This window comes from Lolium perenne, chromosome 5, assembly GCF_019359855.2.
Source record: "Lolium perenne isolate Kyuss_39 chromosome 5, Kyuss_2.0, whole genome shotgun sequence".
Lineage (NCBI taxonomy): Eukaryota > Viridiplantae > Streptophyta > Magnoliopsida > Poales > Poaceae > Lolium > Lolium perenne.
The window spans coordinates 146,898,306-146,910,809 of NC_067248.2; the positions used below are offsets into that span (position 1 = coordinate 146,898,306).

General features: G+C 41.8%; 1 protein-coding gene across 1 annotated transcript; it reads left to right on the forward strand.

Annotated features, from left to right (window-relative positions):
* The first annotated feature begins 1,850 nt into the window (after positions 1 to 1,850).
* LOC127300182 (E3 SUMO-protein ligase SIZ2) lies at positions 1,851 to 11,124 on the forward strand. The gene is made up of 16 exons (XM_051330266.2): positions 1,851 to 2,124; positions 4,482 to 4,562; positions 4,793 to 4,841; positions 4,937 to 5,006; positions 5,103 to 5,262; positions 5,579 to 5,712; positions 5,875 to 5,943; positions 6,150 to 6,237; positions 6,473 to 6,548; positions 7,218 to 7,291; positions 7,432 to 7,539; positions 8,418 to 8,579; positions 8,933 to 9,037; positions 9,118 to 9,198; positions 9,290 to 10,238; positions 10,466 to 11,124. Exons 1-16 carry the CDS (start codon positions 2,080 to 2,082, stop codon positions 10,576 to 10,578), a joined length of 2,364 nt encoding a protein of 787 aa, XP_051186226.1. The 5' UTR covers positions 1,851 to 2,079; the 3' UTR covers positions 10,579 to 11,124.
* The last annotated feature ends 1,380 nt before the right edge of the window (positions 11,125 to 12,504 follow it).

The window sequence follows — 12,504 nt, forward strand, 5'->3', positions numbered from 1 at the left end:
ATCTATGGGTCGCTCCATATGTTAATCCTATTTCCTTTCCCCACCCTCCAGATTATTCCTTTGTTCAAAAAATCAATTCCTTTTAGTATGCTTCTCCATGTGTAAGACATGCCTCTCACTGGCTTAGAGTTCAGGATCTGTCCGTTTGGGAAGTATTTAGCTAATAGTACTTTCGTAACAAGCGCTTTAGGGTTGTTTAGCAGCCTCCATGTCTGCCTTGCTTGCATAGCCATGTTGAGTGGGTGTTTTCTGTGTCGCACTAGGGAAGACTAGTTTTGAATCTGGTGCAACCTCCTGTACTTCACGATTGAGTGTGTGATTTTCATTGTCAAAACATCTTAATAGTTTCCGCACACAAGGCATCGTAAAAGTAACCTTAGAAAGAGCATCTTCACCGCGCGCCCCATAGCGACCATAATAGTCATTTAGGGCTCTAGAGACTTTTTAGGCTACACTGGGACGTTCAATACGTAGCCGGCTAGTTTTGGAACCCACTACAATCACCGACAACCCCGTGCTGCGAGGGGTGCCGAATGGGCACGCGGGCTCCTCACGCCACGTTGGATGGAAGCCCTCGGCCTTACCTGGCACCCGCTAAATAAGCGGCCATCATAATGACCTAGCCATGCATGCCGAATATTAATGTCGCCATCGTCCACCTATCTTCGCCTACCTCCGATCAAGCAATAATTGGGGACCACCGCCCCCACGCATGCCTCCGGGTAAAACAGGGTGCTCGAGCACCGGCTCCTCCTCACACAAACCCTGGCATTGCCACCACTGTTCATTATCTCCCCAAAGCTCCATGGCCGGTTATACAATACGCGGTCGCGGTCGTGGCCGCCGAGGCAGAGGCCGGGGTGTAGGATCCCCACCCCATGACGCTCGCCGTCGCCGGACTGCTTCCACAAGTTCTTCGAGTTCATCGTCCTCATCAATGAGGAACCTTTCGGTTCAAAAAGTCTCCCGAAGAAGTTTGCAAAATATCTCGTCGGCGCGGGAGCCGGCTAGAATGCACTTGCGGGAAGCCAACTGCGGTTTTTGCCGGTGGCCTGTCAGGGCGATGTTCTACGGGGAAGACCACATGTTCCTCCACATTAGCTGGGAGAAGTTCTCCCGCGCCCACAACCTCGAGGTCGACTTCTTGGTGAACTTCAAGTGGGAAGGCGACATTGAGCTCAGGGTGAAGGTGTTTGACGACACATCCCATCGTAGACACTACCATAGCGACCACAACGATGATGACAACTACGAAGATGGCGAAGGCCATCACTAGCTTCTAGTATAGGTTTCATCAATATTTCACATTTTACAACTATGTAAAATGAATTCTATGTAATATTTCTATCTTAAAATGAACCTTATGTAGTATTTCTAGAAATTTTTTAGGGTTTCTTATCGCTAACGGAGTTGATGGTGTGTGCAACCTCTCTCTAAATTGAGGAGTAGGTGCCGGCGCTTCCTATAGCACGCTGCCGACGCGTCTATTTAGAACACGCCGGTGGAGATAGTCTAAACCAATTTTTCATGAGGTTCCAATGGACCATAACTATGCTTTGAAGTGAAAATGGGATCGGGGGAGGTTACACATGTCAGATAAAAAGTAGGGCAAAACATGGTTAACACAAACAAAAGCAGAGTATTACTAGAAAATAATCTTGTTGGCAGCGACAGAGCCGAAGGTGCGAGGAAACTAAGATTGCATTCTTCGAAAGGACATCGTCACGGATGACGGATGTATACTGACGATATCAATTTTTCAGGCAAGACAGAACGAGACTTTCCCCGCAAGAAAAAGAAAAAACAGAGAGAGACAAGCTTGCGTTAAGATTCGTGCAGGCACGCGTAGGGTACAGTCGTCGCCTGAGATTCCGTCTCAGGTTTCTCCTCCGTCATCATCGTCGTCGCCAAACGCAGCAGCCACGCCCGCGAGCCGCCGCACACCACCGGAACTGAACGCCCCTCCCCCTCCTCCTCCTCCTCCTCCGGCGGCCCCCCATCGCCGCCGTCGATCCTCTCGCTAACCCACGCCCACCTCGCCTAGGGCATCATCGGGCTGGATCCCCGCCCAAAGCCGCCATGAAGCCGGAGCCCGCCGACGAATCGGCGGTCGCCGCCTGCAAGGTAACCCCGCCTACCTACCTACCTACCTACCTACCTACGCCCTTCCACGCCTCGTACGCGTGCGGTTCCGTTGGTGCGTGCTCTAGGGCTTCTACTTTTCATCAATCTGGTCTGCCGACGGGTCGGCTCTGATCCTGAAGCCTTCCTCCGGCGATCCCCTCCCGTAACTGGGAACTTTGCTGCTGCCATTTTGGCTACGTTCCCGTTCCTGCTCCCGAATAGGTTCTTGGTTAGCCGATTAGGGACAGCTAAACTCCCGATCGATCGTGCCAACCCCCAAAATCCGCTTCTTTCTGTAACTCGCCATAGCTTTGCTTACCAAGAGTTGCCAAAGTTGGCCACTATATCCATATATAGCTGTTGCGATTGGGGCGTGGTTGCGCCTCTAGGTTGTTTTATATAGACTAGCACAATACCCGCGCGCATTGCTGCGGAATAGCATAAATTGTTGACTTGAAAAATAGAATTTTTTTTGACAACAATCGACAAAGGCATGTAGTATTATCTTGTCAATGAACCGGAAGATTGCCAAGTCGCTAACACATATGAAGTGAATGTGAATTGACTTTACTGAATAGGTTAGAAGTTCATCTGGACTTTTATTTTTTTTGAAAAGAATTTTTAGTTTTTAGTGCTTGCTTGTGCTAATGTACTGCTGGAAAAATATAAGCGAATTATAACTGCCTTACCCTTATGCAGAAAGATATACACTACCAGTTCATCGGCCCTATATATACTTTTGAATATTTTGTTCATGCTATACTACTGCACAAATATTCCCCATCATTTTGTTAGTGAATGAAACTTATTAAATTACAGTTATATTTATTTACTTACAATATGTATAAGTATGTTTGCATTCGTCGAATATTACACCATTTGTCTTCAAATCCACTTTACAAGTTTCTCTTTTATAATCACCCGGCATCACACTTGCAAATAAAAAACACAAGAAAAAATAAATGTAAAATACCCAGTGTAAAATGAGGTTGGACCTGCCTCAGGGTTAAAAAAAATACATGGTTGAGCATCAGAGATGAATCACCTGCGAAAGGAGAATAAGCAGCCTCACATGTGAAAAGAATAAAAAAATTAAAATTAGAGCAGCAGCTAAGCAATCGGTAGCACCGAGAGTGCGAGACACCTACAGCTAGCAATCCAGAGACATGAAGCGCTAGCTTCTTCCACCGCCAGTTAATAGTGTAGAGGAGCGGCAAGTCAATTATTTAGGCAGCAACTCAGCGGCAGGACTCCATCCATGGCAAGCTCTCCCGGCGAGTCGACTGCATGCCGGCAAGCCTAGTGGTGGCGTCCACTGAGTCCACGGCAAACCATCGCCACGGCTTCGACCTCCTTTTCTCCCTCTCTTAGCCATTGAGTGTATCTATCTAATCGAGAATTTCTCTGTTTGTGGCTAATCTCAAGTGGAGTCTCGATTTGTATCGATGTCTCCGCAATTTCATTGAAAGAATCACGGGAGTAAATAAAATCAGCTGGCCATGCTCCACCGAGTCCACCCCATCTCTCCTCGCCATCCCATGGCCGATATCCATCACCATGGCCGAGCTCCTCCCATCCCCCATGTTCCTCCCCTCCTGGCTTCCTCAGCCAAGCTCCCCCTTTTGAGATCATGTTCCTTATTAGCACCACTGATCGATCTTCTTCCTCGTTAATCCAAAGAGACACCTGCGGCGATCTAACCTGGCGGCGGCCTCGATCCAACCGGCGATCGGTTTCAGGCCCGTCGAACTCTGATGGAGAGATAGGACTGTGGGCTGATTACCCAATTTACAAGGGTCTGCGAGGCAAAAGTGCAAAACTGCTAGCTTCAGGCCAGTCAAACTATGATGGAGAGATAGGACTGCGGGCTGATTACCCAATTTACAAGGGGCTGCGAGGGAAAAGTGCAAAACTGCTAGCGACGTACCACGGTCGCATAGGAATTTAATAGTAAAGATAATTGCCATTTGGGAGGCGGCATTTCGGATGCCCTTCTGCGATTCCAAGCGGACATTCTCCCGTTGGCTTCAGTAGTAAGATTTTTAAGGCAGGCATTTAGTACCCCCAACTTCACTTCAGTTGTACTTAATGCCCGTATATTGTAGTTGAACAAGTTTCTGGATTCAAGCATCCACCATCAGCGTAGAACTGGCCTATATTACACTATGCCATCCTCCTATAGTGGCGCTGGAAATTCTGCCCTCAGCTTCTCACACTAGTTAACAAAAACTTATTTCTTATTTGCCTCTATTTAATTTGCAATGGTCTATATCAAAATTTTCATCCTTTTTTTTGTATCATTTTTCCTGTTCCTGTTGTTGTTTTCAACATGCTCACTGCTAAACTATTTGTTACAGGACAACCTGAAACTCTTCCGAATAAAAGAGCTAAAGGATGTCCTGCAACAGCTTGGACTTTCAAGGCAAGGAAAGAAGCAGGTTTGTGCACTGCAACTTTTTATGTACATTTCAATCATTCCACAAATATACATTCTAGTTGTTGCTTTACTTAATGGGAGAAAACACATAACCTATTGGGCTGTCAAGCCCTTCCTATCAAAACCTTAAACATGTTCTGAAACTTATTCACTTATTGTGCATTTTGTACTATGTATAGAATGTTTACTTCTAGGCCACTTTGGTTTTATGTTTTTTCTTTACAATTACAGGAACTGGTGGAAAAAATCATTGCAGTACTGTCTGATCAACAAGATCAAGGTACATTACACTTCTGTTCTTTTCAAAGAATTATCTTTTTATACTAGTGGTTTTTCTAAAGGTACACGAGGAATAACTTCCATTTTTTCTTGTAGTATCGAACCTCAATGGGAAACAGATGGTTGGAAAAGAAAAAGTGTTGAAAATAGTTGATGACACTTTTAGGCGAGTCTACATTTCTTAATGCATCGACCTTTTGTTTGTATGATTTGGATCTTACTAGGTTTTGTCATACTGTTGATTTTTCCTTACTGTTTCTAGGAAACTGCACGAGCCTGCAAATTCTGTTGCAGCTCCTAAAAACCAGGTTGATCCAGGACATAGCATGAAGACCAAAAAGAAGTTAAATGAGTCTGCTAAAGTGGAAGTCAAGGTCCGATGTCCTTGTGGTAACTCCATGGCCAATGGACCCATGATTAAGGTATCGCTATGTGATTCTTTGTCTATTTGATTGTTTCCAATAAATGCGGTAAGATCACATTTTGTTCATTATGCCTGTTAATTATATTGATTGTATGCCGAATCATCGAATCGGTTTATCTAGATTACTAGATTTCAGCAACTTCAAAGCAGTTAATTCTTCTTATATTCTAAAACTTCGAAGCAGCTAATTGTTCTTGATCACTGAACTTATTTTATTGTGAACATCTAGTCTTGTACGAAATTAGCAATTCTGTTCTAAATAGGTTCTCTTGCTCATGTTTGTTTTCCTTGGAAATTTTCTTGGTCCTTTTCAGTGTGATGATCCACAATGCAATGTGTGGCAACATGTTGGTTGTGCTATCATATCCGAGAAATCTGCAGACAATGTCCCTCCAGAATTACCTTCTAGCTTCTATTGTGACATCTGTCGAATTAATAGGGCTGATCCGTAAGTTCTTTCAAACTTTCATGTGATAGGAAACTCATCCTTGTTCTGTCTGCTTACCTTTCTACATTTTATGGATGAGTTTACTTAATCCGTTCCATTATGCTCCTGTATAAATATTAGACTACCAATTGTTTTAACATACTTTCCTTCTTTCACTCGCAGCTTCTGGGTCACAATTAATCATCCATTACTCCCAACAGCAATAGTTCCGTCTAAAATAGCATCTGATGGGTGAGTAATGCATTAGATATTACTCCCTCCGTTCCATATTAGTTGTTGCTGCTTTAGTACAATTTTGTTCTAAATCAGCGACAACTAATATGAAATGGTGGGAGTACCAAAGTTCACTTGGTTATTGTTGAATTACTATTTAGAATAGAACCATGATACTTATGCGATTTGCATAATTTTGGTGTGTGATTCATGCTTATTTCCAGGTCATATACTGTACAGCATCTTGAGAAAACCTTTCCATTATCAAGGGCACACTGGGAAATGATACAGAAAGCAGAATATGACATTCAGGTTAATTACGTTTGCTTCTTCATTTTGTTCAGTTAATAGGTTTGTCCAGGGTCATCTTCCGCTAACCATTTCTTTTGCCATACATTATTATGAATTGTCAAATTGCAATTTCAAAGACTTATCTGTAACTTCTGAGAATGCAGTTTCTAGTCATCTGATGCCATATCAGAGAATATTGGCCTACTGTGTATACATTTTGACATTGGGTTTCTTTGTACCATTTATGTTCTTGCAGGTTTGGTGTATCCTTCTCGATGACCGAGTTCCTTTTAGGATCCACTGGCCTTTACACTCTGATGTGCAAGTTAATGGTAACATGAATTGGCCTACTAGATAATATTCTCTGATATAGTTCTATAAAAAAATGTTTATTCAGTTCAAAGGACACTCCTTAAAGTTCACTGTATTGGTTTGCTGCTGGTTTTGTTTCTTATCAGTCATGTGGTTTAATCCATGGAAGATGTATTTATATATTGTCTTTATTATTAGTGTATTATATTTTGTTGCACACGTTGACATTATGTTCTTCCATGTGCCTGATTGAACGGCTTGGCTTCATATTCGCTTGCCAAACCAATTTTCCCCTGTTAGGATGTTTTGAGTAAGTTTTGCATGGTATTTTACGTTTTCAAGCTTTATATGTGGTGGTAGTCTGACATAGCTTGTGATCGGTCGCTGCACTGAATACCATTTTTTTTTGTGACAGTAAAACCATAGGGGAAGCCTCTACAGTATAATTTTGTATTGAAAGGGAATGATATGTTGCACTCACTTGCCTAATTACACGTCTTTATGCATTTATGGCTTCTTACGCTTGTGCATGCTCTCATATTGGCAATTAAGGAATTTAGTATCATGCATTCTTCTAGCTATAGATTTAATCTGGCATTTGTTACATGAAATTTGCTGTGCCAGATAGCCATGTGAAATCATCATAGATTTGAGCTATTCATGTTGGCAGTTCTTTTTCTTCCCTTCAGGTGTTCATGTCAGGGTTTTCAACCGGCAAGTTACACAGCAGTTAGGTGCCAATGGTAGAGATGATGGTCCAGTAGTAAGTAGCATGTTGGCATGGAGCATGCTCTCTTACGTTATAGCTTCAGAATGATTTGCCTCACTAATTATTATTTTACTAGTTAGTTACAATTCATGTTTAGTTGTTTGTTGATCTACTCATTTTTTCTCTCTTCCCAGTTAACTGAATATTGCAAAGAAGGACCGAACAAAATTGTTCTATCTAGAAGTGACTCCCGCATGTTTTCTTTGGGTGTCCGAATCGCCAAGAGGAAATCTCTGCAAGAGGTAACTGTTTTTATTTGTGTATTGAGTCAACCAGGGAGAACTCAATCTACTCACAAAGCCTCTATTTGGTGATCTTTCGTGCACAGTATGATCGATTCTTACTGGGCTCTCCCCCTGGTATAACACGGATCTGAACCCACGTGACTAAAACATCTGTATTCCTCCATCACTATCGTTCCATCCTCGATCCCCTTCCACCTGCTGTGCTGGCACTAGAAAAGACAAAAAAAATCAAGTTTTGACTAGGTGATTTATGGCTTTCAACTATCAAAGCACAAACTTTCAACTCAAATGAACATTAACTTACAACTTCGAAAACTAAAGCTTTCAACTCAATGAACATGAAATTCTGACGGAGGGCCAGCACTCGGTTTGGGCGGGAGTGGCAAGCCATAGCCTTCATTTGCGGTGCTCGTAAATGAAGGAATGTATTGTTGGTTGGGGATAAGTAAAAGAGAGAAAAAAGGAGAGGAAGAGGCAACCACGGGGTGAAAATGTGGGGCTTGTTTCTGGCTGGGTGCAGTCGGAATTGATCACCATCGCGTGCCAATTATGAAGCTCGTATTTTTTACTGTTGTCTAGATTGTCACCCCAAGTGAACTCCAATGTAAGTCCTCAGGCGATCGTCTATGTGATCAAAGGTGGTACAAAAGTATAAAACTAATAATGTTTGTTGAAGAATGTTCCAGTATCAGCTTGCTTTCTGGCCAGGATTTCTGGTTTTACATCAAATTACGCTGTTAAAAATGTATTTTCTTTCCACACTCTGGTATAAGGCCAGAAAACAAGCTGATACCTATGAAGTGTGAACCATCACAACCTGAGATTGGACCGTGCTTTATGGTCTCAGTTCATATCTTATAGTTTGATATGGACAGGTTCTGAGTTTGGTGCCAAAGGAAGATGATGGTGAGAAGTTTGATTATGCCCTTGCTCGTGTGCGCCGCTGTGTTGGTGGTGGAGCTGAGGCAGATAAAGCAGACAGTGATAGCGATATTGAGGTTGTGGCTGACACAGTCTCTGTGAATCTCCGATGCCCGGTAATTACCCTGGCCATTACTCAGAATGATTAGATCCGGCATGATATTGCTGATATTCTGCTACCTGACCTCATGTTCATTGGAGTACCGAACTTTGCAATTGCCACCTGATGGCCGGACATTGTTCTCTCTGCGATCCATGAACCCAGTGCTTAAATTTACCCTTCTAGAATCATCATACTTTTTAATTACAAATTTTTAACAAAATGCATTCCTAAAAATCCCATATTGTAAATATGATATTATCTGGCTCATAGTTTATTTTGCTCTCCTTCACACAATGTTAGCCATCATGTCTTTGTATGCCAGGTTCTGTAATACTTGGCTTTCTGAAAGCTAATTTATCTTGACAGATGACTGGTTCAAGGATTAAGATAGCTGGTAGGTTCAAATCCTGTGTTCACATGGGTTGTTTTGACTTGGAAGCTTTTGTGGAACTTAATCAACGTTCACGGAAGGTTTGATTATTTCTCTTAAAATTAATTAATTACCCTTTTTCCGTTCTTTGCCTAATAAAGCTTTATTTCCCTCTCTGCAGTGGCAATGCCCAATTTGCCTGAAGAACTATTCTTTGGATAATATAATCATTGATCCGTATTTCAATAGGATCGCTTCGCTGGTGAGTTCATAGTGGAACGATGTATTTGTTGAAGTCTGCATTAGTCCATTATGCATCATTTTGCCGATATCGTTGCATTTTGGTGACACAGATCCAAAGCTGTGAAGATGATGTATGTGAAATTGATGTCAAGCCTGATGGTTCTTGGAGAGTTAAGGGCGGAGCTAAACTGAAGGATCTTGCACGGTGGCATTTACCAGATGGTACTCTCTGCGTGGCCACCAGCATAGGCTCTAGGCCCAACACGGATATAGTAAAGGAGGAGATTAAAGAAGTGTCTCCATCTGAACAGCTGGGCTGTCGTATTAAGTTGGGAATTAGGAAAAACAACAATGGCAAGTGGGAAATTACCAAGAGAGGGGATGTTAACTCGATGCCATCTTCTGATAATGATCAGTCAGAGAACTTCGAAAATGGAAACTCTGTCAGTTCTACAAGCAACATTGATCTTGAGAACACTGAAGATTCAGAACCAGGACAGTGTGTACATGATCTTGATTCTTCTCCTGTAGATGAACATGTGCCTCCAGTACCAATAGAGCAAGATATAATAGTACTGAGTGATTCTGATGATGATGATGATAATGTCATGGTGTTGTCTTCTAATGCTTTGAACTGCAACTCGGCAGATTATACTGGAGATCCATTTCCACCCAATCCACCTAAAACTTCAGGAACAAGTAAGGAACAACCTGACGGAGCTCCAGTCGAAGCTTCGTTTCTTATGTTAACTGAAGATTTTGAAGAGTTGGGACTGCCATTCTGGGGGTATCCTTCAAATCCCCAAGATGACCCTGCCATAGAGTCAACAAATGGTCTAGGTGAAGTGCAAAACTTCGCTGCCAACCATCAATCTCTGCTTGATCCAGTCTCTGGGGTTAACTCGGTAGCAACGCCAGCAGCAAATCTACTAGAAGATGGACATGATAGTTCGTTGCAAGCACCACTTGACCATAGTTGTGCTGGCAGAAGTCTAAGTACTGCCAATAATGTGTCCCGGAAGAGGACGAACCCTGGGGATGAAATAACAGCTTTAGATGGTATGACAGAAGCCACTAGCTCATTCTGATTTGTGTTGTTTTGTTTGTGTGTGATTTCTGTGCGCATTACAATTCAGTCTAGACCTTTAGCAAACTAGAATTGTAGTGTGCCTGCTATCTCTTTACTGCCTCCTTGCTTACTGCCATTTGTGTTAGATCATTAAACTGTATTTGCAGAATGTTTCTGAATACAATGTCTTATATAACATTTTATTCCCCGTGTGCAGCTCCGGATGATAAGTTAGCCGGGGAGAGACCTGGTGGTCCTTTATCACCGCCTCGGCAAGCGCGTTCAGTTCGACCAAGATTTGTACTAACAATCGACTTGGACTCTGACTAGCAGTGTGCCGTGCATTTCTGGTGCGAGCTGTACAATTTATTGCCGTCTCCTCCATGGAATGATCACTCAAGTTTTGTTTGTGATTCATTCGTCCAATCCTGCCTGCCTTTGGAAAGGACGCTACCTGATGTTGGAGCATGAATGCAGTGCTCTCATGATCGTTGTTCTGGGAAGTGCAAGCAGGAAGCTGTTTTTCTTTCTCTCGAGCTGATCTTGTAGGCCCTAGAACATAGCAAGAGTGCAATATTGAAGTGTATAGAGCTCAACTGTGTAGGCAATTTTGGTTTTATAGCATAGCAGGAACTGCGTGTGGCAGTTAATGTACATATGGGGTGGTTCGTTATCCATTCATTAGAGTAAGGTTTCTTCTCTGAAGAAGAAAGGGATAATGGACCGAGCTCATGTTTTTAATTTTAATTATATCATCACCATATTAGTAAAGAAGAAAGGGATAGTGTCTCGTGTCTTTAGTTGTGTAAAGTATTCTTGTTAAGGTGTATTTCATTTTTGTTAAATCATCGTCATAGCATTGGCCCTTGCTGAAGATCTTGCTTTGGACAGGATGCATATCGTCTTGGATTGCAAGTCAGTCGTTTCAGATATCAAGGATGGTTATATGGGGATATATGGATCGTGGTTTCTGAGATAAGATCCTGAACTACAATTTCCGAGAATGTAGTTTCGCCCATGAAGGTAGAGCTTCAAATTTCTAGCACACAATCTAGTTTTTTTCTCTTTGAAATGGGGAATGACCCTGCATCAATAGATGCACACAACTATTTATTAACAAAAATAAAAAATTCTAAATTTACGAATGGTTGATTTTTGTATCAGATCCGATAGGGTTGATACAAAAATCAACCATTGAAAAAGAAGCAAGTAATGCTAAGCCTAAGCATCTTGCTAATTTACAAATCACATATCCGATAGGGTTGATACAAAAATCAACCATTAAAAAAGAAGCAAGTAATGCTAAGCCTAAGCATCTTGCAAAACAATGCATTCCCGCTGGTTCTCCGTGAAAATAAACGCCATAACTGAATCCAATGTGCAGTCATATGGATAACCTACATAAAATTTTAGCATCTTTCATGTTAAATATAATATCATTTCTACAATTCCAGATCGATCAATATAGAGCCGAAACACCAATGCAAATTTTAGCTTTACTCTTATTGATACCATTTAGCAAATTCCCAAATATATTTGTGATATTGGATGGTGATGAAATATAGTGACATAAACAACTCCCCATACCAGTTTAGGGAAAGGATAGGAAATAAAAAGATGGTTCACGGTCTCCTCTATATCGCAAAAGCAACATTTCTTACTCCCATTTCAATTCCTTTTCGCTAAATTATCACGTGTGAGTAGAAATTTTATATTTAGGAACCACATGAGTTTTTTTTTCTTTAGTGGGATTTTTAACTTCCAGAGCTACTTTTTGAGAAAAGGTTTATGATCATTCATTAAATCCACGTACAAATATTTGACAATAAACATGTCAGAGGTTAATTTCCATATAAAGAAGTCCGGATCATTATTTAAAGATACCCACATCAAACGTCTACATAAGTGAATCCAAGAATTCCACTTATTACCCGTTATTACTCGTAAACCTCATATTTACGAGGATAGAAGACAAAACACTTGCAACAGTAACATGCTTATGTTGCACAATGTTGAATAATGTAGGGTACTGCTGAGCTAACGGTGAAAATCCTAGCCAAGTATCTTCCCAAAAACGTTCATAAGGACTTTCCAAAACGGCGAGTATGTCGGCTTGCTTTGGACTTGAGATAATGATTTTTGGACAAATATTTATTATGTAGCAATTCTTGCCACACGCCCCGTTCGTTTATCAAGTTGAACAACCATTTGTTGAGTAAGCATCTGTTCTTAACATCGAGAACCTCAAACCGACCC

Excerpts from the sequence above, each read along its gene's own strand:
- LOC127300182 (XM_051330266.2), top strand. The coding sequence starts at position 2,080 with ATGAAGCCGGAGCCCGCCGACGAATCGGCGGTCGCCGCCTGCAAG. Across the intron at positions 4,563-4,792 it reads CAAGGCAAGGAAAGAAGCAG|GAACTGGTGGAAAAAATCAT; the intron begins GTTTGTGCACTG and ends TTACAATTACAG. Across the intron at positions 10,239-10,465 it reads TGAAATAACAGCTTTAGATG|CTCCGGATGATAAGTTAGCC; the intron begins GTATGACAGAAG and ends CCCCGTGTGCAG.